Here is a 24,810-nt window from a genome sequence, read left to right on the forward strand (position 1 = left end):
AGAAGAAATTCTAACAGTGTTTAGAGGATAAAACCTATTAAAAATTTTGTATTTTTTAATAAAGTTATAACTTTTTTTTTTTTTTTTTAATTTTTTCTTACATCTATTTTCCAAACTTTTCATGATCTTTCCTGTCGGGAACTCAAAAGAAAAGGGAAGGAAGGAGCATCATGTAAATGGATTTAAGTAAAATCCTCAATCTTAGGCCCCATGATATTAAAAAACTTGTTCAACATGTACAGTTGACACTGCCTCTTACCCTGCTGCATATCTTCTTTCCATCAGTAAATGCAAATCAAAGCTATGAAAATCCAAAAGAAGCACCTCCAGAATTATCCTCTACCATTATACTGTTTTTTATCTCCTGTATCATCTTCGACACTTGCCACATTGCCGGCCTCTGCTCAGGCGAAGTCAAGCTACAAACACTTGCAACCTCAACAAGCAGTGCCAGCCGGTTATCTTCACCACCATCATCATCCCTCATTGCTCTCACCCAACCTGACATGTCCATAGGCGCAAGGAATGGATGCTGGGATGGAGGTTTCCCGGACAGAAGCTCTAATAAGAGAACGCCAAATGCATAAACATCAGACTTGGCAGTGGCTCGGCGGCTGGACTTCCGTGTCTCAGGGGCTCTATACCCTGCAGAGTCAGGATTCTCATTAGCAGGGAGGTCTGCAAGAGCGGCAAGGCAGTAGTCTGTGATGCAGGCCTCAAATTCAGCCCCGAGGAGAACATTGGAGGACTTTAGGTTTCCATGCACGAGCTTTGATGCTTGGTGGATGTATGCAAGCCCCTGAGCCACATCCTCTGCTATCTTTAAGCATGATGTCCAGTGGAGAGGCTTTGCCCTTGTTGATCTTGAACCTATCCACATTTGCAATCTTATCAGCAATGAATCAAAAATACAATCAGATTTTAGAGAAGTGGAAAACATGGAAAGCATTCAAATTCCAATTGGTTTACAAGGACATGAACTCAGGAAAGAAATCAATACTGCTGTTGGGAGCCTCATCTTGATCAAGAATTTGGAAAAAAGGACTCAATGAGGAAAGCCAAATCTTTGTTATCGAAAAGAGGCATCTGAAATTTAATTATGTATGCATATCCATCACGCTCAAGTAGTCAAAATTTTGTTGCTATGAAACCAATTTCTTATGCTATAAGGGTTTTTTCACCATCATTTCCACAAACACTAAACACAGCCTAACAGAAGACAATCAACATGTGAAGTTTGGATAATGTTCTTGCAATGTTTCAGAACGAAGAAAATTGACAAGGGAAATGCACGACACAAGCATCAAAGACTTGGTTTCTTCAAGGACATCCATCATGCAATACAATACAGAAGATGTTACAAAAGTGGCTTCCAATTGCGACTTTTAATATTTGATGCATGTATCATTCTCGTCACTGCATCAGGACCACAAGAAAAAAGAATCACGATCCACACCATGATAGGTCCCACTGAGTAGACTGATCAAAAAATAAACATCATTAATTTGCTGACTTTTACCCTACAATCTCAATCAATGGCTCAATAGTTTCCAAAGGCGTGAGATCCTTCAAAAAAAAAAACGCCTAAAGAAAGCATAAAAAGAAAGAGGAGACCCACCCCATCCTTTTCCCCAATGTTAATTTTCAATTCAAACAGTCGAATCCTAAAAGGAGTGAGCATGAAGAAGATTACAGAACCATGACCCTCAATGAGTGCTCAGAGATTTTTCACGGAGACACAAAGTGAGTTTACTAGTGATTGGGGCACCCACTGAGCTCATACCCTGTAGTTGATTCGTGCTCAACTCCTTGATTGTCTAGGCTGAGAACCCAATGCCCATCACTAAGCTACCGTCACTCTTATCTTTTCAACTACATTTTCTTAAACCCCATTTGATCAAAAGTTATGCAACCTTCATAGGAGAAAAGAATTGATAAAAATATCAATTAGATTCAAGTGCAATGCCATAATTCTTTGAACTAGGAGGATTGAGAACAACGGAAAGCTCACCGTGAATGAGAGAGAAGAGACTCCCATTCGGTTGATAATCATAGATGACAAGCCTTTCCTCCTTGGCCTGAAAATACGCTCTAATTGGAACCAAATTTGGGTGGCGAAGCCCTCCCACAGACTCCATGTGCCGCTCAAACACTTCACCGCTTGTAATGGCTGTCTTGCTTGCATCAAGCCTCTTCACTGAAACGATCAATTGATTATCCAACACGGCTTTATATGTAGTTCCTATTGAACCCCGCCCAAGCATTTCTGCTGAAGCCCTCATTAGCTGGTCCAGGTTATACAACTGTGGTTCACCTACGCAGAACACCAAGTTCCCACTTTTCCCAACTACTTGTTGAACCCTCTTTGCCTCGCCCTCCATTTCGTTTTCTTGTTGGCGCATTTCAGCTGTATTCGTATTGCACATGTCTAAAGCCGCCATTACTGGCTCTGGTTCTGGTTCTGGTTCTGCTTTTGGTTCCGGCATTGGATTTGATTTTGGGGTTTTTCTACTGTGTTTGCATACCAACGCAAACAGGCAAACAAGGGACACAACAAGAACTCCCATCCCTATTACAAACCCTAGAATTAAGGGGGTTCCTACGTGTTTCTTTGAAGATGGAGTCGATAGAACAACCCCTTGCGCCTGTGTGCTCTGCCAGAGTGGTGTCGGTGACGGAGCGGCACCGGCACGGGCACCGGGGGACTCGAAAAATGGGGAAGATGACCTGCACTGCTTGTTTATAATCTCACCGCATAGATTAGGATTCCATGAAAACGAAGAAACCCCGAAGCGGGAGAGAGTAGGGGTTACCGGTATTGGCCCGGTGAGGTTGTTGCCGGAGACATTGAAGATTAGAAGCGAGGACTGGTTCAACGGAGGAACTGTCCCGTTGAACTGGTTCCATTCAAGTCGGAGAGAGCTGAGCCGGTCCAACCCAGACAATTCCACCGGGATTAAACCGGTTAGATTGTTGTGAGAAAGATCAAGAATACGAAGCCGGTGAAGGGAGAGAATAGACGGCGGGAAATACCCAGAAAAGGAGTTGTGGTCCAAAAACAGCGACTTGAGGTTGACGAGTGCGGCCAGGTTAGGAATGGGTCCGGAGAGCGAGTTATTATGGAGGCTCAGAACTCGGAGCTGATCAAGACGAGTCAAGGTGTTGGGAGCGAAGTAGCCTCTGAGACCAAACCCTTGGGTGTCGAAACGCACAACCCTGCCTTGCACACACTTCACGCCCCGCCACTGACAGTAGTCAAAGCGCTCATTCAGCGTGTACAGAAGCTTGTTATCCAAGTCCGCCTTGGCCTTGAAAGACAGAAGCGAAACGGCGTCGCTTGGCAGCGGAGAGCTCACCGACGGTGCAGCAGTAGCAGCGGCGGCGGCAAGGGCGAAGGAGAAGAGAAGAGAAAGGAGGAGGAAAGAGAAGAGTCGAAGGGAGTTGCTAGCAGTAGGCATTGCTAATGAAGATGGTGAAGAAGGGTTTGGCTTTCATTCTCCTCTCTCTCTCTCTCTCTCTGGGGTGTGTGCGACAGAGAGCAGTGTCGGCGAGTGGGACTGTGGAAGAGTGAGTGTTGCGGAGCAGCTGGCTTTCCCTTCGCGTTTGGGTCAGACTCAGACCGAGTGAATCACGGGGAGAATAGAAATTATCATTATTCAAATATGAAAAACCCTTTTCGCATTCTCCAATTTTCCCCTTTTTACCACTTTTAAAAATAATTATTTTTAATAAAACCAATATTTAAATTTTTTTGTTGACCTCCCAAATGTACATATGCAAGTTTATAAAAATTAATTTTAAAATATTAAAAATAGATTAAAAATATTTTAGATTTATAAATAGATTTTTTTTATAAAATATTAAAAATTAATTTTTAAAAATGATTTTTTAGAATTATTTTAAAAAATAATTATCAAACAGATTTTATAACAAATATGCAAATGGTTAATTTTTTATTGTGAAAATATTTTATTTTTTTAGTATAATGTTTTTAATTATTTTTGATAAATTATTTCATATAATAATTAAAAATATTAAAAATATTTTAAAAGTTTTGCATTACACAAATTTATTTTATTTTTGTACGTTTAAGTTTTCAACAAAATTTTATTCACAAAAATAATAGAAAATTATTATCTAATACCATTTCCAAAAGAGAGATATCATCTTTTCCTTCATTACATGTGTAAACAATGGAAGGTGAGAAAGTTTTCCAGAGACTACAAATTAAAGAAAAGTTGTTAACAGCAGTGTATTCATTTATGATCATTGATGTGAGTTAACACTACACCACGACCCAAAATTGTAGAATCCACGAAAATGTTCATTCCTGCAATGATTATCCTCCCGTAGACAAAGAAAAGAACTGCCCCACCTCCACTATTCATCTCCCTAACTTTACCAAAAATCACAAAAATATCTGACAGTCTTTCCCAAGCACAAAAACGCCTGCATGTACTGTGTTTAGTTAAGCAGCTAGTCCTCCAAAAAGCTGCATTGGAAAGGCATTAGAAAAGCTGAACCATGTAGAAAAACCTGGACTAGGGTTTGCCACTGATCATGCTGAAGCTTTGTGGATGATCTTCAATGGAGCTAACGGCACTTTTGCTCCATGGGACCCTAGCATGTTTCCCACTCACCTTCATCTGCGTATTTCGATAGGACAGTTCACCTTTATACTGTTTTTCCTTCTATTTTCAAATATTTTAGTTTAAACTCTCTCCATTTTCAAGTTCTCTATTGGCCTCCTTTTGAAACCCCATTTCGGCTGCATGTGAATATTGTCAGGTAAAGACGAAGGAAATATTCAAAAGAAACAGATCACTTGGGGGTGGTGGAGCTGTAAAGTGTAAAGGACCACCTCAAGCTCACAGCCACATGCATGTATGTTATATGTGAGTGTATATATATGGAGCAAGAAACTGGCAAAAGAATCTTAGATCCTCCAAGGCTTTTGAAAACTATTCTCATAGGACTGCTACTGTGAATTTGATAGCCTTAATTTGAGTTGGTGAATGGGTGATCTAGATCTGTACTGTGGCACAAGGATATCCCATGGTTGTTAATCCCAGATGGCATTTTCCCATCTTTGTGCTTATTTACCCAGGATGGGAAACAAATGGCATCTTCCCATCTTTCTGAAAAGCTCACATCTTTCTACTCCTTTTCCACTTTTTCTTATGAACCATCCTTATCCCAAACCATTGCTCAATGGCTATATATATAGATAGATAGATAGATATAGCCAGTGCCTTCTCTTTTCTCCACAACTTCGAAGGGAAATTAAAGTTGGTATATGCACCACTTTCTCGACCATTGAGAATATGCCACTGTGATTTTCCATGGCAAATGATGAAGGAGGTTGAGTGCACCAAGGCAAGGACAAATCCAAAGCAATAAATATATATTTTTTTTTTTCACAGAAAATTTTGTGGAATGGCCAACAGCATCTCATGTCTAGCTACCGGGACCCTGCAGGGACCAACCATATCCAGAACATGCCAACATGCCTGCATGTGGTCTAGGGCTCTAGCCTTAATCCATTTCAAATTTTAATTACCTTGGCTCCAAGTCAGTTATAATAAAATTATAAATAAGCCTATTTTTCTGAATTATGTATCATTAGATTAACTATGATCAATACTAATAACCCACCCCCAGTGATGATCCCATATACTTATCCTTACCTGCACAATTAGCCAATGATTGAAATGGAAATGAAAGTATTAATTTATGGGTTTCACCTCAGTGTTGCTTTGGCAGCATGTGCAGAAGGTGTTACTAAAACCATTAGGTTGCTTTCAGGATCATCAATGAAATCATAAGACATTTTTATTTAGAACTTCATTAGAGTTGACAAATAATGGCCCTTTCATCGCCCACCAAAAGTGTACGAACCCTAATTACTTAGCACCCACCTGATGTAAACACTTTCCAACAAAATTTCAAATAGAAGTATAACTTAATATAAGGCATAATTAATTAACATTATCATCTAACTAATTTCTATCTGTAGTGGACATTGATTTTTTTAAATAATATATATTCCATGCAAGGTTGGACCATGTTTTCCATTGTTTTTCAAATTGGCATAGTAGCAGGTGATTTGTCTCCTTCAAAGCTTCAACCTTGCTTGTAAAATGTTCATGATAATATTTTAATGGAGGTTACGTGAGAAATAAAGATGAAATGAAGAAGGAAAAGCGACTCGTGGCTTGTATTTAGTTACTGGGTCGCTGCAACTTCACCAGCAAACTTTTCTTCACCAGCCCCAGTCCAACCACTCCTCGTATTCTGGCCCCATCTCCTCCATCAGCATTGACCTGCTTGATATTATTATGATTGAGAAGAGAGTCTGAATGCCCAATCACACTGTGTTTTGGTAATTCAACTCATAGAAAGTGGGGAAGATTTCACAATCTTGTTGGTGAGATCCCGATTATTTAAAATTAAAATCACGTTCATTTTCTGCCATTTCTCCATTGCTTCAAACATATTTCTTGCTTTTGAGGTTTGGGTGCTTTAAATTAAACCCCCATCTTGGTTTCTTTCAGTTGTGTCAGGATTCGAGGTCTTCAGCATCAGATCGGCAAGAGAGCTCTTTCACTGCTCTCTTCCAGAAAGATGAAGAACGGTAATGGCAACACAAAGCTCATTCTCCTCCATCCCTACATCCAAAAACAAGGAAGCTCCAATCGTCTATGGCTGCTTGCCTTCATTTCCTTCTTTACACTCGCTTTCCTTCTCACACTCATCTACACCAGAGACTCCATTCCCACCACCGTAGCTGCCGCTGCTTCCGCCGCTCCTAAATCCGCTAACCCTCTATTGGCCAAGCCTGTTGTGGATGCCCTAGTGCACTACGCCTCCAACTACAACACCAGTGGCCACATGTCCAACGCGGAGCTGAAAATGATCTCCGACGTCCTCCGGAAGTGCTCCCCTCCTTGTAACTTCCTCGTGTTCGGCCTCACCCTCGAGACCCTTCTCTGGAAAGCTCTCAACCACAATGGACGAACAGTCTTTATCGACGAAAACCGATACTACGCAGCATATGTGGAAGAGAAACACCCTGGGATTGAAGCATATGACGTGCAGTACACTACGAAAATCAGCGAAATGAATGACCTCATTGTCTATGTGAAAGAAACAATTAGAAATGAGTGCAGACCAGTGCAGAACCTCCTCTTCTCAGACTGCAAGCTTGGCCTCAACGACCTCCCTAACCATGCCTACGAATTGGACTGGGATGTGATACTGATTGATGGGCCACGCGAGTACTGGCCGGAAGCCCCCGGAAGGATGTCGCCGATATTCACAGCCGGCGTGCTGGCGAGGAGCAAAAAGGGCGGAAGCCCCAAGACCCATGTCTTCGTCCATGACTTCAACAGAAAGGTGGAAAGAGTTTCCAGCAAGGAGTTCTTATGCAAAGAGAACTTGGTGGAGTCCCAGGACTGGCTCGGGCATTTTGTTGTGGAAAGAATGGAGGAGAATGTCTTCCAATTCTGCCGCAACAGCACTTCATCCTCATCATCATCCTCGTCGTCGTCATCATAAGGCTTATCGTCCTGAACATTGTCGCCATTATCGTAATCGTGAATAGTCCCCATGGATATATTTCAGTGGTATGATCGAAAGGTAAATGAAAATCTGGATATTTATAGTCATTTTTCTAGGATGGGGTATGTAAAAAATAACTTTTTGGGGCAATGATGATGGGATTTGGTTTCACTGAACTGTAAGTTTCAATTGAGAAGGAATGAAAATCTGATTTCATTATCTGGATTGTATAATTTTGAATTGCTTCATTCCAATTTTCCTTTTTGTTTCTTTTCAGAGTTCATTTGTTTGTGGTATGCTTGTGGACAACGGGGAGCCGTTCACATATAAAATGATCATAGGCTACTCAATTTCAAATGAATATCCAATCACAGGATTTTAAAATTTTCCTGAAATATAAGGCAAACAAATATTTTTCTATTCAACTAAAAATAACACATTAATATCAATCAACATAATTAAAGTAAACGTGTTATCAATAAATTCAATTTAATTATATCAATTGATATTAATAAATTAATTTTTATTAAATAAAAAATCAAATATTTCGATTTTTTCTATTCAGTTAAAAAATAAATATCACATTGACAGTTTTATATGATAAAAAATAAGAAGAAAATGAATATGAGAAAACAATGGAGTTGAAAATAAGAAGAATGAGAAGTCGATGGAAAACTTGAATGGCAACTTATAAATTCATGATTTTGCTTTAATTTGATTCCTTCATAATTATTCTATAGTTGGTCCCTTAAGTGTCTTCCCGATTTGAAGCAATTGGGAAAGGCATTTGAAAATCAATTATTTGAGTCATTTTCAATTGTATCAACTTCAAAATATTTTGAAATTTGTGGAGATAATTTAATTTTTAAAAATAGGATTTTTTTTATTTTTTTATTTTTTATTTTTTTGTCTGTACCAAAGTCATCGGAAATTCACATTATGGGCCTTGGTCCGGTCCAAATTTCAAAAAATAAGAAAGAAAAACCCAGATTGGGCCGGAATGGAAAGGCCCATTAATCAAGCCCAAACGGCTTGACCTTAACGAAATGAGAGGAACACCCTCTCTTCCAGACTCGTACTTGGTTCAGTGTTTAGTTTTTACAAGTATTTGAACAGGAAGTTGCGTGATTGTGTCAGAAGGAAAATCACCCACCGATTAGTGGAGTGCCAGCGTCACCGCCATGGCCACTGACTTCAAATCCATACCCATAATCGGTAAGTTTCTGATTCAAAACCCAAAGCCCTAATTCATATTTTTCGGAAATTGAACTATATTGGCTTACGTTTCAACCAATTCTTAGTGCAGATGTTGCTCCTCTTTTGGCAAAGTCCGATGATCCCGAAATGGCGCAAGACCCAGGTGTGTCCTCAGTTGTCAGACAATTAGACCAAGCCTGTAGAGAATCCGGATTCTTCTATGTGGTACTTTCCAATTTTTCATATCCTTACAGTGATGGGTATGTAGACATGTGACTAGATTATGAGTTGTTGTTGTCGTGGGTTTTTTTGGTTGAGTAGAAGGGGCATGGTATTCCAGATTCACTTCTCAAAGAAGTTAAAGAATTGATTCGCAAGTTTTTTGAACTTCCTTATGAAGAAAAACTCAAGATCAAGATGACTCCAGAAACTGGGTACAGGTATTTTCATATGGTTCTTTGATAGGATACGACTCTTTTAGAAATTGTATTATTTGAGAATGGTGCTAACGTTTTGGAATATGAACTGAGGACTAAAGAGAATTTTCTACTCAAATGCAGAGGATATCAGAGACTTGGAGAAAATGTGACCAAGGGCACACCTGATATGCATGAAGCAATCGATGTGAGTCTTTCACTTTACTTTGTTTTCATGGAACTCTTTCCGATAGCTCCTTATTAGGCCCTTGTTACCTTGTAGATGAAAATTTTGTAGTTAGGGCATTTGCCACATGATATTTTCTGTTTGGATCAGGGTGTTTGGGAAAACTTGATACTTAATTGTTTCATGAATTAAGTTTATTTTAAGTTCAATTATTGTCACTTTATTGACTTGAAACTTATTACTTGATATTTTAAGTGCTTAGGTTGTTTGGTACAGCTAACTTAAAATTTTTTCTACACTATCAAATTGACATATTTATTCTTACTAATTTTAATAAATATTTACTAAAATATTTGATATAAAAAATGATGTTGGATGTGGAGTTATGGATGTAAAAGAGGCTCTCATGAGATATGGGTAAATATGGTAAAAGAGATTTGAGATTCAAAATAAGTTATTTAGTTGGTAAGTCATTTTAATGACTTAATGACTTAATTTAAGTTATTAAACATGTTAAGTATGTTTGATAAAGTAATTTAATATTACACCATAAAGTTAAAAATGACTTCAATAAATCAACTTAATGACTTGAAATAATTTAATAACTTAAGTATAATAGGACTTAAAGTCATTTTTAAGTTATTAACCTTTGATATTAAGTTTTACCAAACACCCTCTTTGACTTATTACTTCAATTTATTTTTTACTTTAAGTTATGACATTAAGTTATTTTACCAAATATGTTTAATCTACTTAATAACTTAAATTAAGTTATTGAGTTATATTAAGCCATTAATTTGATTTACCAAACACCTTTTAAGACTCTTTACTTTATTCCACATTTTGGAGAAGCTTTTCATTTGGCAAGAGTATTTTGTGGATGGTTGTCACTAATTCTGTCGTGCTATCCTTGTTAAATATGTATCAAGAGTTACTCTAAACCATGATAACTAGTGAATTTCTTGTATATATGGAGTAGTTTGAAACAATGAACAAATGCCACACAACCTGGGTTTGAATCCATATTATGTGCTTTGATGTTATTTTTCATACTTATTTGCTGAATTATGAGACATGATGCGATAAACAAGGGTTATCTTCTTTTATCCTCTTTTCATTAATGTGTTCTTTAACAGTGCTATAGAGAAATGAAGCCAGGGATGTATGGAGCTGTTGGCCAACCTATGGAAGGATCTAATGAATGGTACATGATTCAGAGTTTCTGTGGCTACTTAAAAAAAGGGTTTTAAATTTCTAGACATGGTCTCATTTAGGGAAAGAAATTGGGACCAAGAAGAGGACAAGGTTATCTCTAAAAGAAAATGGATCCCTTTTGATAATGGACTGACCGAAACAAATTGGAATGGAAATAAGGATAAGCATATATGTGAATGGAAAATGGATCCTTCTGGTGATGCTGGGAAATCTTTCTGGACAAAACTTTGACTAGTTTAGGGTTTTTTTTTCCCTGAAGCAAGTAACTGCAATAAATCATATCATTAAAAGGCTGAAAATTTTCACATTTAATCAACTTTTACATTAAGTAAAAACTTCAAAATAGAAAATATTTACTAGTTTCTATTGGTGCTTACTTCAGATGATTAACCCCTTTCTGAAATCAAGGACTAACCAGTCAACTGGTGGAACTAATAATCAAATATTATGTAGCTTAAATCAACTTGAAGCCACAAAAAAAAAATAAATAAATAAATAAAATAAATTAAAGCAGTGGTGGCTAATATATTGTAGGGTTGTAGCAACACCATAATGTAACTCCACGGTTCAAATTAGAATATAAAATTTTCTTTTATCATTTCGAAAAAAAGAAGGAAAAAAAAAATCCTTAAGCTCAAGTCTTTTGCATGAATCGCATTGGACTTCTGAAGTTCTTGGTTTTTTGTTGAGAAATACAATGGAACTTAAGATTTTCAAGCATCTTAACCTAAAAATACAGTCTAGTGACTTAATGTTGGATTTTTCTTGAAGTTATTGGTTATTGTTGAATTTCTTTTATGTGAATTTGTGTAGGCCAGCCAATCCTTCAAACTTTAAACAACGGATGGAGGAGTATGTCCGCCTTTGCACAGGCATGTATCCTAGAGGGAGATTACTCTCTTAAATCTTATGCCATATTATGCACTCTACTTGTAGAATCATTTATGGTTCTTTATTCTAATTATTCACAGATCTTTCTAGAAAAATTTTGCGGGGAATTGCTCTGGCATTGGGTGGCTCGGCTGATGAACTTGAAGGTGAAAGAGCAGGAGATCCATTTTGGGTGATGCGTCTAATTGGTTACCCAGGTGTACACAATGCAAATGGCAAAGACATGCCAGAAAACGGCATTGGATGGTAATGCAAAAATGCTGCCTGTTTAATGCTTGCAGTTCTTTCAGAGTTCTCCAGGGTCTAATGCAAGTCTTCTTTTTTTTTTTTCTTTGGTCCATGTCATCTGTTTGAATGAATACAGTGGGGCTCATACTGACTATGGTAAAGTTTTTAGCCTGTTGATGAACAATCTACTTGGTCTGGGTAGTAATCTGATTACAGTGTTGCATAACAGGTTTGTTGACATTGGTTAATCAGGATGATGATATACCAGCACTTCAGGTACATTCAATCACATCTTTTTCCTTGAGCCCCTTTAAGATTCTACTGTTACCTACTCAAAAAGCCAAAAAAAAAAACACTGTTACAACAGAATCAGTTCCATTGTATTGTGTGTGTGTGTGCATGTATGTATGTATGTATGTATACAACACAAAACTCTGAAGAACCCCAGAAAAACTTTGTTGCCTGGAATTGGTTTAAATGCCATACCACATATTTGATTTGGATTTCTTTTCATCATGATGGAAAAAAAATTGGGACATCTTCATTTCACCATGACCCCATTGTTTCTCTTGTTAATGTCTGTGTTCTTCAATCCTTGAGTCTTTATTACTTGCAGCAAACAAAGCAGTTTATGGTGTGAATGTTGATTGCTTGACCACTCTGGATGTTCCTTTTGAGCAGAACCTTTATGTTATTGATACCTTCAAAACTAGTCTTCATCAGACTTGTGTGAGTGCTTTTAGGGATGCAAATAGACCATAATGGGGTTTCTATCTGTCACTCTCCACAGCTTGAGTTAATAATTTGTATTCTGGAGGATGTTGCTAATGTTCATTTATTTTGGCAGTTCCCTGTCTAAAGTGGTATTTTTTTCATTCTGAAATTCCTGATAGTCACAATGATGTTATGAAAGCTATAACGTCATAAGGGTCTCTAAGACCATTTAGTTTCAAAAGATTGAATGAGAAGACACAGAATTTTATAGAATTAAATTTGCTGTCTTCAATTTTTCAAAGCATTAACCTGTAACAAGTCTCCTCTGTTTGTTCATTCTTCCAAAACCCACTTTTGAATTTGATACCAAGCCAAAGGCAAATTCGAGAAAGTATTATGGGAATTTAATCCCATTTTTTTTGGGGTGCAAGTCATTTGTTAGAAGTTTTAAGTTCTCCCTGTTTGAAGTTTTAAGTCTGCAACTACTAATTCTCATAAATGATGAAGGTGAGAAACGTATCAGGTGAGTGGATATGGGCTGTTCCCATCCCAGGCACATTTGTCTGCAACATTGGAGATATGTTAAAGGTATGCAACTTAACATCAAAATTTCCATTATTTTTTCCACATCATGTAGATCATCATTCTCTTGAAACCTGGAGGTACTGCAGATTTTGTCCAATGGTTTGTATGAATCAACCCTGCATCAAGTTATCAACAACTCTCCAAAATATCGGGTCTGTGTAGCTTTCTTTTATGAGGTTGGTCTCTCTTGCCCCAATCTTTCTCCTTTCTTCCCTTTTCCTTGATGTGAGAGGGGTCCTTGATGGTTGTCTCTGCTGCATGACAGCCAAACTTTGATGCTGCAATAGAACCCCTGGATATTTGTAAACAGAGGACTGATGGAACTATGAAATTTGAAAGAGCCGTTTATGGAGAGCATTTGGTTAACAAAGTTCTAACAAATTTTGGTTAGGAACTGAAATTTTATCCTTCTCATTTTGTTGTACAAGGTTGCTAATAATACCTCAAGTTGTATCGACCTGAGGAGGTTTATATGGAAAGTTGGAAAACTAAGGCTTTGTTAGGTTATGTCAGAGATGTTATTTATCGTTTCAACATTCCTTCCATCTGTGCTTGTTATTACAAAAAAATGTCTTCTTAGTTGAAATTTGTTCTGCTTATTTTTATCGTTCTTCAATTCGGGCTATTTTGATTTTTGACATGTAATCACATATATAAATAAGATGCCAACTTGACCAGCGGGAGCGGATGGATCCAAATGACTGCCAAAGATACCGCATCTGTCAAGAGTGAAACCAAATAAGGTCCATTGTTAGGCCGAAAGGAAAAAAACAAAGGATTGAGTAGTTTCCATCACTGAAACTGAGAAAAACCCTCCAGTGGCTTAACTCATAACAGAAAATCTGAGGTTGCACATGGATGTGGGGTCTGGGTAGTTGAGGGTTGGGACATACAATGCATCAAACTCCACAGATTCAGTTGTGTTTTGGGATAAGATTTCTTAAAGAGAAATTGCATAGGTCCAGACACAGAAAGATGATGGACCCTGTTTGTAAGATAGGGCAGAACTCTATTATTGTCCTTGGATTGGTTGCGAACATGCACGGGTGGAGGTGGAGAAGGTGTGAGGTGGTGGAACAGGAAACAAGACAATAAATAATACCCCAAAAACCAAAAGAAAAAAAAATGAAAATTGGCTGAAAAAGAAATCCAACTTCATGATCTTCACCTTTAAGACCACAAGTAAAAAAATGAATTTATAGCTTAAAAATAAGCTCCACTACAAGAGCACTCATTTCAGCAATGATGAGGAAACCGTAAGTGAAATGATCTCATGTGGTACAGGGGACAGCCAACAGTCCCTGATTCTTAAAGCGACTCCAAAAGAACTAAAATGACTGAGAGTAGCCTATACTTTAGTTTATGATCCAGTAGGTTAGGAGTTTGACCCTCAGTTCAGTAGAAGTAGCTCATGTCATCATGCCCAGCATTAGCAGTTATTCCCCATCTTTATATCCATCAACCTGACCAAAATATCCAAGTTATCCAAATAGATAAGCATTTTATTCCCAAAAAAATCATGACAACAATTGCACATTTAATTGGCATTCCATTCCATGCCTTGAACACAAAGTCTTTCCTGCTCAGAGCCTATGGATAAAAAGAGTCACTTGAAAATTAATACATCTGCGTGGGGGTCTACCCATCTCCATAAAAAGGTCATACAACTAGGATGACTTTAGCTATCAAACTATTAAAATACTAGAAGAAATTTTAGAAAAATAAGGCTTCTCTCCTACTGTTATGACTTATGAGTTGGCCATACTTGCACCAAAAATTGGCATGCTGATGAATTTCTAATGTTAAAAAATAAATGATAAACCAGGTCATATGGGTATCCATGGACTGCTTGCTGGCTCTGATTTTGTCATGCATTCAAATTGTAGAGACCTGCAACCTTGCCCGTCCACCTTGACTAGAATTCAAGTTGCAATCCCATTTGAGGTCCTTCCTGCAGGAGTATCCTTTGTATACAGCGGAATCCTTACACCCAGCTCCCTGAGCTGATCCACCATATTATAAAGAAATTCAAAAGTGAGTTTAGACTGTGAATTTAGATCATCTCTTACTTGTGGTTGAATCCTGAACCACTCTCCCAACAACTTGTGCACATGAGAACGGATCATTCTCCAAGGCACAGGGTATTTCTCACAAAGCTTCAAATACTCAACCAGTAAATTTGCCTGGTCTAGTTCTCCATCTTTATTGCCTTCTTCACCACCCAGAGCCCATTCAGCAGTCTGGAATCCAGCAAAGAGAGCTGGATTCTCAAGGAGAGACTCAGCAGAAAGCACCCCATCAGCACCCGTCTCTTCCAAACATCTCTGAACATCATCCATGTGCCTTATGTCCCCATTAGCAAGGACTGGAATGCTGACAGCATTTTTCACAGCCTTAATAGCATTCCAGTCTGCCCGGAATTTCTTCCCATCCTTCTCATCTCTTGTCCGGCCATGGACAGCTAAAAGAGAGCAACCAGCATCTTCAAGCATCCTAGCATAGTTGATTGTATCCTGTAAATTTGGGAACACTCGGATTTTGCATGACACAGGGACATGCAGGTTGAGAGCCAACTTTTCCACCAAGGATTTGACAAGAGGAAGGTTATCCATTAGGAAAGCTCCATAGTTCCCTCGCCGAGCAATACGCTGAGGACATCTGAACATAAAGCATACTGATTATTTTAAACAAATTAACCTATTGAAATAACATAGTCAAATATCACTACAGAAGTTATGTCACTTGTGAAAGACAATTGACAACAACTCAATATCTTAGTATACTCCCTATGTCCTTTGATGCGCCTACTTTTGATTAGGCACTATGCATAATATTATTAATTTCCTAGCAAAAAAATTTGACAACAACTCCATGTCTATAGGACATGAGAAAACTTAAGTTTTCTACAGCAGGTAGTCCCTATGACCTAGGCTTCTACAAATTGTAGAAACATAATGCTTGTTACCAGCACAAAAACAGAGTTAATTTGTCAGGAGAGGTGTAACAACTTCTAAAACCACATTATAAAAAATCAACTGACACCAACTATTCAATACATGATATAAATATTAGCCACCACATCAGTAAGTCAAATAACAAGCAGTACTTAGAATATTGTTACTGAAAATGTTTCCAGCAATAATTTGAACAGAGCTTAATGCAGATGGCTTCCTCATTTGAACCAAGTTAAAATGGATAGACGATGAATTTGCAGAAATCATGAAAACTGCCTATAATACTTTTGTTATCTCTAAACCTATATGTTGGAGTCAGTAAGGCAACACTGAACTTGATGTCTAGCAAAAGTATTCATGTGCCAGAACTTCATCTAAACGCAATCTATTGATCCTGGTCGTGGCAACTAGCAATAAGGAACTTCTTTCATCTACCAATCAGAAAATTTCATTATTAAATTATATTTAGTTCATAACTAACAGACCCCAACTGCCCATGTCATTCTGTGAACAGATGACTTCGAACTGTCAAGGGGTCTGGATCCTTTTTTTGATCGTTGTATAATTAGACCCACCAGGGGCCCAGCAAACAAGGATTGATCCAAATGATTAAAAGCATATAAGAATATATAAACTACAACTAAGATGTAGACACCTAGCTTTGTGTATACCGTAGCACCACTGAGTAAAAGATACAAACATTCAGGAAATTTAGGACAGAGGTGATCGATAAAGAGATGGTACCCCAAATTAATGTCAACATAGTCACAATAAGGTTCCACTCTCTGAGCTGCTTCCAGTAAAGTGTCCGGATCATTAGCACAGAATTGGACAAATAGTGGGCGATCCTCCTACAATTACTCCCACATGTAGCAGACATTGAAGGTTAGTACACAAAAAAACAAATATTCCAACTACATTACAGAATAGGATTAAGGAAGCACAAAATGAAACTTATGAAAGTCCCATTACCGATATCAACCAAGAAAGTATTTTACATCTCTGATGGCACAAGGCAATTATCTATCATTCCTCGGGATATCAAGTCACGCACCCAGGCATTATATGGAATTTCTTTCAGATTGGACTCTAATTCCACATCAATTGCATAGTATTAATCATTCATGCAACAAATTGACATTAACAAACTTTAATTTGGTGTCCAGTTTATCGTTTCGTATCAAACTAGCATAAGCTTGGCACTCATATTGGACATCCACACAACAAAGAGATGGACTGCCCCAATGGGTTTTCTGGAGAAAAAAATCATAAAGCTGGAAACAGAAACAACCTTAGCTTAACAAACCATAAATACACTTCAAAGCAACTGAAAATTTCCGAATACCTTGCAGGTGGTGAATTCCTGAGATCGATACTTTTCGTTTTCAGAGAAGATGCGAGAGTGGAGCATTGGCGTATACGCAGCTTGGGCGCCGTACTTGCGACAGAGCATCCGAAAAGGGAGCTCCGAATTGTCAACCATGGGAGCAACAATCAATTTGGGTTGACCAAGCTTCTTCCAATGCGCCCATGCTCGCTCAATACGCGACTCTCCGCTCAGGCATAGACTCGGCCAATCAGCCGAAGAAGATTGGCATTCTTGATGTTCTTGTTGTTCGGAGCAGATGTGATCATCCAAGTTCGAGTCCTGTGGCGAACCCGCGGGCAGAGTTAGGGTTAGGGTTAGGGTTTCAGATATAGAAGAGGCCATGGTATATACGGAACGTGAGAGATGCTTGAGAGAGGTGAACAAGGGGGAAAACGGCCAGGAATTGAGTTTCATGAGCGGACGATGGGATGAGCAGCGGAATCCATCGCCGCCGTCGCCCCCGTCGCCGCCACCAGCCGAAGCTTTGCTTTGCTGCTCTCGCTGGTATTGCTATCCTGCTTCAATTGTTCGCTGTTTAGGATGTGTTGCGGGATTTTTTTTTATTTTAACAATTAACAGCATTAAAAATAATAATAATTTCACTTCTGTGCAGACACACTTTTTCTCCAAATTTCATTACTTAAAACCTAGCACATGCTAACTGTTTTCAAAAACAGTTTTTGAAAATTATTTTTAAAAACTGTTATTCAATATTTTATAAAATAAAAATCTATTTAAAATTTTAAAATATTTTTAATATTTCCAAATATATTTTAAAAATAATTTTTATGTCTAATCTATTATTTTAATCATTTTTTATGTTTCCATAATTATTTTTTAAAACAAATAAAAGATATTTTTGAAAATGTTGTGTTTTATGTTCTTAAAAACATAAAACAAAAAATAATTTTTTTTATTATGAAATGTGTTTTTCTAATTTTTTTTATTCTCATAATATAAACTATTTTAAAAAATAGGTACCCAACAAACCCTTACCATCTAAAATCTCTCCAAAAAAAAAATAACAAATTTTATAAATAGAATTTAATATTATTAAGTAAGTCAAAATAAATAAATTTTTTCTCAATCCCAAATATTTCCCACACTTAATATAAATAAATGTAAATAAATTTATGTAATAGTTAAAAAAACCACTTGAAGAAATAACTTAATACTTAAATCAAGGATTAGTAACAACTTTTAAATTAATCATAGCTTTGTTAAAAATTATTTTAAACCATTAAATATTAATTTTATTATTTTATTTAAAATTATTTTGTCATTAAATATTATATTTTAATATTTAATTAGAAATCATCTTAAATTATTAAATATGAAATTTTATTAATGTTTTTAAGTAATTAAATATTAGTTTATTATGAATAGTTGGATGAGACCATTTGTTTTCCTCTATGATGTAAAAGGAGACAAGAGAATAACATCAAAGCTCAAAGCTTTGGATATGTTCTGATTTCATATGGAAAGAAAATATGATGGGAATTTTTGGGACATGAATTGTAATTTGCATACTCTATCTTAATCAAAGACAAACCTAAAAATAACAGAGATGATATCTGAACCTGGTGACACCACTACCATGTTGTTCACATGCTGCTCAATAAGATTTTTTTTGGCTTCTTTTACAAATCTTTCATTTGTGTTCAAAAGACATTCCCTAAGAATAATAAACGTGGTTAGGCTTCAAAGCAAAAGGGGCATCAAACTATGTCCTTTTGAAGTATTTTTAAAAAACAATATGGAAAGTATTTCTATTTGAAGTACGTTTTATGAAAGTGTCTTCTAAAAATAATTTTGAAACAAACATTTATTAAATATTTTTTAAATTTCTTTTAAAAATTTTTTGTCTAATACATCTAATTTTTCTTTAAAACTTTCTATATCAAAAATGTTTTTTGAAAGCATTTTCAAAAATACTCTTAATAGGGTCGTCAAACTGAGCTTCAACGCATCTAGGAGAATTTTGGGTCAAAATAGTCAGTTTGATAAATAAATAAATAAATTTGTTTTAAGTCCCTTTTAAAATTATATTCAATGTAGTCTCTTTTTCATGAGGTGAGTGCAACATCATCTTCCCGTAAAAATGAAGTTAGGTTTCAATTAAAAAATGAAATTGTAATTATTAATTGATATTTCACGGGGTAAATGAATATTTATTTTTTAACTAAAACCCCAATCAATAATCGAGACTTCAACTTAAATTTTAAAAAAAAAAATAACGATATTACTCTTAGTGATAGTAAAAGGACCATCTTATACCTACGGTCGCAGAGTCGTTAAATTTTATTTTATTTTATTTTTCTCCGTTGGCCCAAAACTTGATTTAGAAGCCGCAAGCCACAAATGTGAACATTGACTCGGTTCCAATGGTCAATTAATTTACAGCTCATCTTCCTCCTTTCCGATCATTTCAATGACGCTTTCAAATGGAATGAAACCGAACACATCATTACCTACTTCATTATTATATATGATTCATAATGTATCATATACGCCCGCTTTGTGAACTAAGCTTCCATTTCCCTTCTCACTTTTGGATCGTTACGAGTTGCACAACAAGACAAACTCACAACAGCTACTGACCTTCTGTCAATTCCCTGTTTGGTTTTGATGGTCTAAAGTTCAAACATGCTTCGAATATTTTGGCAACGTTTTCACTTTATTATTTATTTTATTTGAATAAAATTTAAGTTAAAATAACAAATTCAAACAATGAAGCTTTATTTGTTTATATAAAAGACGAAGAATCCCAAGATGTGTATAGTAACTGAGAGAAAAACAAAAGCAAAAGGTGAAAGTGAAAATTCAACAAAGTAGACTGGCGCAGTTCACATTACTTTGAAACGGGCGTGCTGCATCGGACCCCGCGGCATATTGAAACCACAAAAACCCCCCAGGCCCGCAAAAATTGATTGGAAAAAACCAAAAGGGGTTGCGCAAAATGTTGATTAAATAGATAGATGGGAAAGGAATAATGTAGGAGAGCATTTTTGATGGAAAAGATGAAGAAGTTTCGTGTTTATTTAATTGAAGTTGAATGGAGACGGATGGGTGAGAGTGATTGATGGGGCAAGGGGACCAATGTGGCAGAGGAGGGTTGACGTTAAGCAAAGGCAAAAACAAAGTGAGGACCCACGTGAGGGGGCACAACTTATCTATCACTCACCCACATATTTTGACTTTCCTATTTTGATTTCTCATTACAAACAGGGATTCCAGAGTCCAGACCAACCATCTCTCCTCTTTCAGTCAATAAAAACCCCAAAGCTATTAATGCATTAAACGCCTCTTACCACACCACCACCACCCACCTCCTTCACCGCCACTAATCAGCCGACTCAACTGCCAACCTCTCTTTCTCTTTCGCACTGCCCCTTTTCTCTGGGTCAACCGTACTTAACACGACATGTTGGACCATTTCTTCTTTTAATTTCTTTGACTCGGTCTCCTCCCTTCCTTCCTTCCTCCCCTTTTTACTTGTTTCTTACATTTAGAGGCTTAAAGCCACCATCAAAACAAACCAAAAGAAAAAGGAAAAAAAGTAAGTGAGGATAGGCATCCAAAGACAAAGAACCAAAGGATTGAAAAAAGCAAAATAATTAAAAGGGGAAAGAGAGTAGAAACCCAACACCAACTCCACCATTTCCTTCTCTCTCTCCTTTTCTTTTTTTTTTTTTCTTTTTTTCTTTTTGGATTTTGATTCTAAATGGAAACGCAGCGTTTTACAGGGAGAGCATGGAGTTGATCCCGTACTTTTTTACAGGGAACCATAAACTAACCCCTAATCTCTTTGATTGAGCTGCTATTCTACTCCTGTTGCTCTACCATTTTCTTGAACTAAGAAGATTCTAGGATGAGACCAGCGGCTTCTGCGACGGAGAGAGAGTGGTTGTGCTCGCCTTCGTAGGTGACAATCAGCATCTTTGGGTCGTCCAGAGCTCTCTCTACATGTTTGCGTGCTGGGCAACCTCTCACGCTACTGCACTTGTAGTAGCCCCTGTCATGAACGCAGGTAAACCATATTAGAAAAGTCCATATTATTACACTCAAAGGACGATTCTCTGACTTTCCTCAATTAACTAGCTGTAACAATGAAGGACCCATGACAGTTTCGGACACCATTTTAGGAACACATGATTCAATTTTGAAAATAAAAATTGAAGAGAGAGCTAAATACCTTGGATGTGGAGATCCTTTTATTGGTTTCTGTCCGTACTTCCTCCAAGAGAAATCATCTGGTGGAATATCGGCCATTTTCATGCTTATTGCCGGAACTCTAACCACCCTCTTCAATTTCATCTTTCTGCATCATTGAGGAGCATGATAAATTCAAAACTCAAAGCATAATTACAGAACGCAAGCAGATTCAGATCATACCACTTAATATAAAGGAAAGAAAGAAAGAAATACACACCTTCTCTTCGAACAATGGCACCGGCCAGAGGACCCACCGCACTTGCCGGAGCCGGGATTGTCCGACGAACTGCACTTCCTTTTCATGGACGAAGAAGACAGCGGCGGCCTTCCCACCGACGAAACCTGAGACAGATTCGTAATCTGAAAAGCCGACGACGATGAGGGTTGCTTGCTATCAGTATCGCCAGTCAGCGACGACATAAAGGAATTCGCACCGGAAATCGCCGAAGAGTATGAGAAATTGATGGTGGTCGTCGAATCTTTACGATCGATCACACCATTCCTCGCGAAAACCACGGGAGGATCGTTGTGGGGTTGGTGTTGATTTTGGATCGGAACCGGAGGGACCTGCTGGATCGGAACAGGACAATAAACCCTAGACCCACCGCCCTGTGATTCCTCGCTTTGGTTGGGAGGAGAGGACAAAGGAGCCCTCCTGAACCGAGCGTGACCGGTTCTGGTCCGACCCAGAAGAGAAATCACCTTCTTGAACTTGGAAACGGCGACATCCGCCACGGCCCTGCAATCCATCTCCATTTCCCCAGACGATCGACCCAGCTGCTGCTGCGGCTGCTGCTGAGACTGTTGCTGTTGACCATGAGACAGCAACCTTATCAGCTTCTCGACGCTTTCCAGCCCAGCAGCGGCTTCCTGCACAGCGTTCTCCTCCATTTTGGCGGCAAAACCATCGTTTCTGTAACCCATCATCAGCTCCACAGCCATGTCTTGGCCACCATCAAACAGGGAGGAGAGAAAAAGAAGAGTGTAAAAGAGGACGAGAAGAGTAACGTTGATAAAGGAGTCAGTGGTCAAAGCGATGCGATCGGCGAGGCACTCCCATTGGTCCACCCCGTCACTGACCCGTCACTGTAACACCCTCTGTCAAATGTAGGTACGAATGCAAGCCAACTAAAACAATAATATTTCTTTTAATCAAAGCCCCTCGACTACTGTGCTCTCTAGTAAAACGCATATGTCTGTACATTGACCTCCTCTTCCTACTGTGGGCCCATCCATGTTGAACTAGTCTTTAGATCAGGTCAAAGCATCAGCCCTAGCCGTCTGATTCCATCCCCACCTGCTACGGTGCTACCATCCTAAAACTTTCACCACTGGATTTTACTCTTTATTCCCTCTCCCCTCTTCCTCCTAAATTCTCCATTCCAATTTGAAAACATATATATTATTAAAAAGAATAATTGAAAACTTTTAATAGAAACTAAATCAAAAATAGAATTTCATTTTTAATTTTAATTACTATTTTTAAAAATATTGTAGGATGATGGCCTTAATTTCTATGACGGGAAATAAGGCATTAGCCCTTTCCTTATGAAAACAAGAATGAAATGGAAAGTTTGGTTGTTGGGGAAATGATACAGTGGTGGAGTTGACTTTAGCTTCTGAGTTTCAAACTTCCATAACAATGTCTCCTTGTTTTCCTTTCTATTCATCAGCAGACCACTCACCCTTACCCTCTTTCTACTTTTATTTATTTATTATTTATACTGCTGTTCACCTTTTGATTTTTGTAGACACGACGGAGAGAATTGGAGAAAGAGAAAGGGATTAGCATTAATAATTGTGAAGGAACTGGGGATCCCGACTCTCTTCTAAATTTCTAATTCAATTTTTCCATCGTGTGTTTTGGGGGAGTTGGTGACAAACCCATCACACCATCTATTCAAGGTAGCGCACCACACTTTGAAAATTGACTCGTACTAATGTTTTTTCTTCCTCCGAGCAACTTATAAATTATAATATTCCTTTTATCTAAATACTTTTGGTAGAGAAAATCGAAGAAAAAGAAATGGATTAATGTTATTAATTGTGAAGGAATTGGGGACCCCAACTCTCTTCTAAATTCTATTTCAAAATTTTCCATCGTTTATTTTGGGAAAAATGGAGAAAAACCATCACACCACCATCTATTCACGGTGGTGCACCACACTTTGAATATTGACTCACATTAGTGTTTTTCTTCGTCCAAACAATTTATAAATTATAATATTCATTTTATCTAAATACTCTTTGGTAGAGATAATTGACAAAAAAGAAAAGGATTAACGTTAATAATTGTGATTGAATTGGGGATCTCGACTCTCTTCTAAATTCTATTTTAAATTTTTCCGTCATGTATTTTAGGGAAGTTGGAGACAAACCATCACACCACCATCTATTCATGGTAGTGCACCACACTTTGAATATTGACTCGCATTGGTGTTTTTCTTCGTCTAAGCAACTTATTAATTATAATATTTCTTCTATCTAAATGTTCTTTGGTAATCGTATAGCATTTAAATACATAAATATTATTTGAATTTTAGTAACTTTTCTTGCCCAAAAATGCAAAGATACATAATTTTTACCTACTAACCTTTATATTTAGGCAATATAAACAGTGGCGGAGTTGATATTTTGCTTTAAAAGGCAACTTTTTATAGTAGATATATTTAGTACCTCTACATTTTTTTTCTAAGTTATATTAACATTAGACTTCAACCCAATAGTCAAACTTTCACATTGCTTAGGAGGGACGTCGCTAGTTCAGGATTTGAATATCCTTATTGTAACTAAAGATGTAAATAAAACCTTCAAATATTACAAGTAAAATGGACACAACAATATCATACACTTGATAACATGAACATTTATATAGATTATAGTAGGAACTCCAAGTGTTGAAAGCAACACGAAATGAATGTGTTAGCATGGACACAAAGTTGCTTGGATTTAGTAAGAATATATATTGGTTGCAAATTGAATCGATGAAGGAATGACACGTGGAAAGTGTGTCGACTATACATATGAGAAAGAAATTTTGAGGTTGCTAAATTTTTAGTGTATTTGCACATGTTACACTTTATTGATTATATATTTTTCAATATTGTACCTAGAAATATATAATTCTATGCAATAATCAAACCCTTCTTAATCACACAATTCATAATTGATCATCACTTTCTCCTTTTTATAAGATTTTGAAAAAATAATATTAATTTTAAAATATTACCGTTTCAAAACTATTTCTATTTTTTTTTTATAATTAAAGAAATTTAATAG

General features: G+C 37.3%; 5 protein-coding genes and 1 long non-coding RNA gene across 7 annotated transcripts; 3 read left to right on the forward strand and 3 right to left on the reverse strand.

Annotated features, from left to right (window-relative positions):
• Window positions 1-168: 168 nt before the first annotated feature.
• LOC117919061 (probable inactive receptor kinase At5g67200) lies at window positions 169-3,618 on the reverse strand. Its single transcript, XM_034836102.1, has 2 exons — window positions 2,012-3,618; window positions 169-870 (listed from the first exon to the last, which is right to left on the reverse strand). The coding sequence occupies exons 1-2, from the start codon at window positions 3,456-3,458 to the stop codon at window positions 302-304; spliced, it is 2,016 nt and encodes a 671-aa protein (XP_034691993.1). The 5' UTR covers window positions 3,459-3,618; the 3' UTR covers window positions 169-301.
• Window positions 3,619-6,344: 2,726 nt separating this feature from the next.
• Window positions 6,345-7,793, forward strand: LOC117917713 (protein IRX15-LIKE). Its single transcript, XM_034834078.1, has 2 exons — window positions 6,345-6,427; window positions 6,555-7,793. The coding sequence occupies exon 2, from the start codon at window positions 6,625-6,627 to the stop codon at window positions 7,555-7,557; it is 933 nt and encodes a 310-aa protein (XP_034689969.1). The 5' UTR covers window positions 6,345-6,427; window positions 6,555-6,624; the 3' UTR covers window positions 7,558-7,793.
• An 851-nt stretch (window positions 7,794-8,644) lies between these two features.
• Window positions 8,645-13,592, forward strand: LOC117918434 (probable 2-oxoglutarate-dependent dioxygenase At3g50210). Of its 2 annotated transcripts, none has more exons than XM_034835093.1 (12): window positions 8,645-8,775; window positions 8,867-8,982; window positions 9,079-9,197; window positions 9,318-9,381; window positions 10,497-10,564; window positions 11,389-11,447; window positions 11,547-11,712; window positions 11,831-11,850; window positions 11,924-11,970; window positions 12,916-12,996; window positions 13,080-13,169; window positions 13,259-13,592. In XM_034835093.1, the coding sequence occupies exons 1-12, from the start codon at window positions 8,742-8,744 to the stop codon at window positions 13,382-13,384; spliced, it is 990 nt and encodes a 329-aa protein (XP_034690984.1). In that variant the 5' UTR covers window positions 8,645-8,741; the 3' UTR covers window positions 13,385-13,592. The 2 variants fall into 2 exon arrangements, with proteins under 2 accessions (XP_034690984.1, XP_034690985.1); XM_034835094.1 differs by having other exon boundaries at window positions 8,676-8,775; window positions 8,862-8,982.
• Window positions 13,593-14,474: 882 nt separating this feature from the next.
• On the reverse strand, window positions 14,475-17,848 carry LOC117918433 (tRNA-dihydrouridine(16/17) synthase [NAD(P)(+)]-like). Its single transcript, XM_034835092.1, has 3 exons — window positions 17,293-17,848; window positions 16,692-16,798; window positions 14,475-15,651 (listed from the first exon to the last, which is right to left on the reverse strand). Exons 1-3 carry the CDS (start codon window positions 17,728-17,730, stop codon window positions 14,916-14,918), a joined length of 1,281 nt encoding a protein of 426 aa, XP_034690983.1. The 5' UTR covers window positions 17,731-17,848; the 3' UTR covers window positions 14,475-14,915.
• A 3,039-nt stretch (window positions 17,849-20,887) lies between these two features.
• LOC117918786 (probable WRKY transcription factor 7) lies at window positions 20,888-22,557 on the reverse strand. Its single transcript, XM_034835681.1, has 3 exons — window positions 21,749-22,557; window positions 21,512-21,637; window positions 20,888-21,331 (listed from the first exon to the last, which is right to left on the reverse strand). Exons 1-3 carry the CDS (start codon window positions 22,471-22,473, stop codon window positions 21,172-21,174), a joined length of 1,011 nt encoding a protein of 336 aa, XP_034691572.1. The 5' UTR covers window positions 22,474-22,557; the 3' UTR covers window positions 20,888-21,171.
• A 7-nt stretch (window positions 22,558-22,564) lies between these two features.
• Window positions 22,565-23,458, forward strand: LOC117918787. Its single transcript, XR_004651942.1, has 2 exons — window positions 22,565-22,642; window positions 23,283-23,458. It is a non-coding gene; the product is annotated as an uncharacterized LOC117918787 (long non-coding RNA).
• The last annotated feature ends 1,352 nt before the right edge of the window (window positions 23,459-24,810 follow it).

Source organism: Vitis riparia, chromosome 7, assembly GCF_004353265.1.
Source record: "Vitis riparia cultivar Riparia Gloire de Montpellier isolate 1030 chromosome 7, EGFV_Vit.rip_1.0, whole genome shotgun sequence".
NCBI classification, from domain to species: Eukaryota; Viridiplantae; Streptophyta; class Magnoliopsida; order Vitales; family Vitaceae; genus Vitis; species Vitis riparia.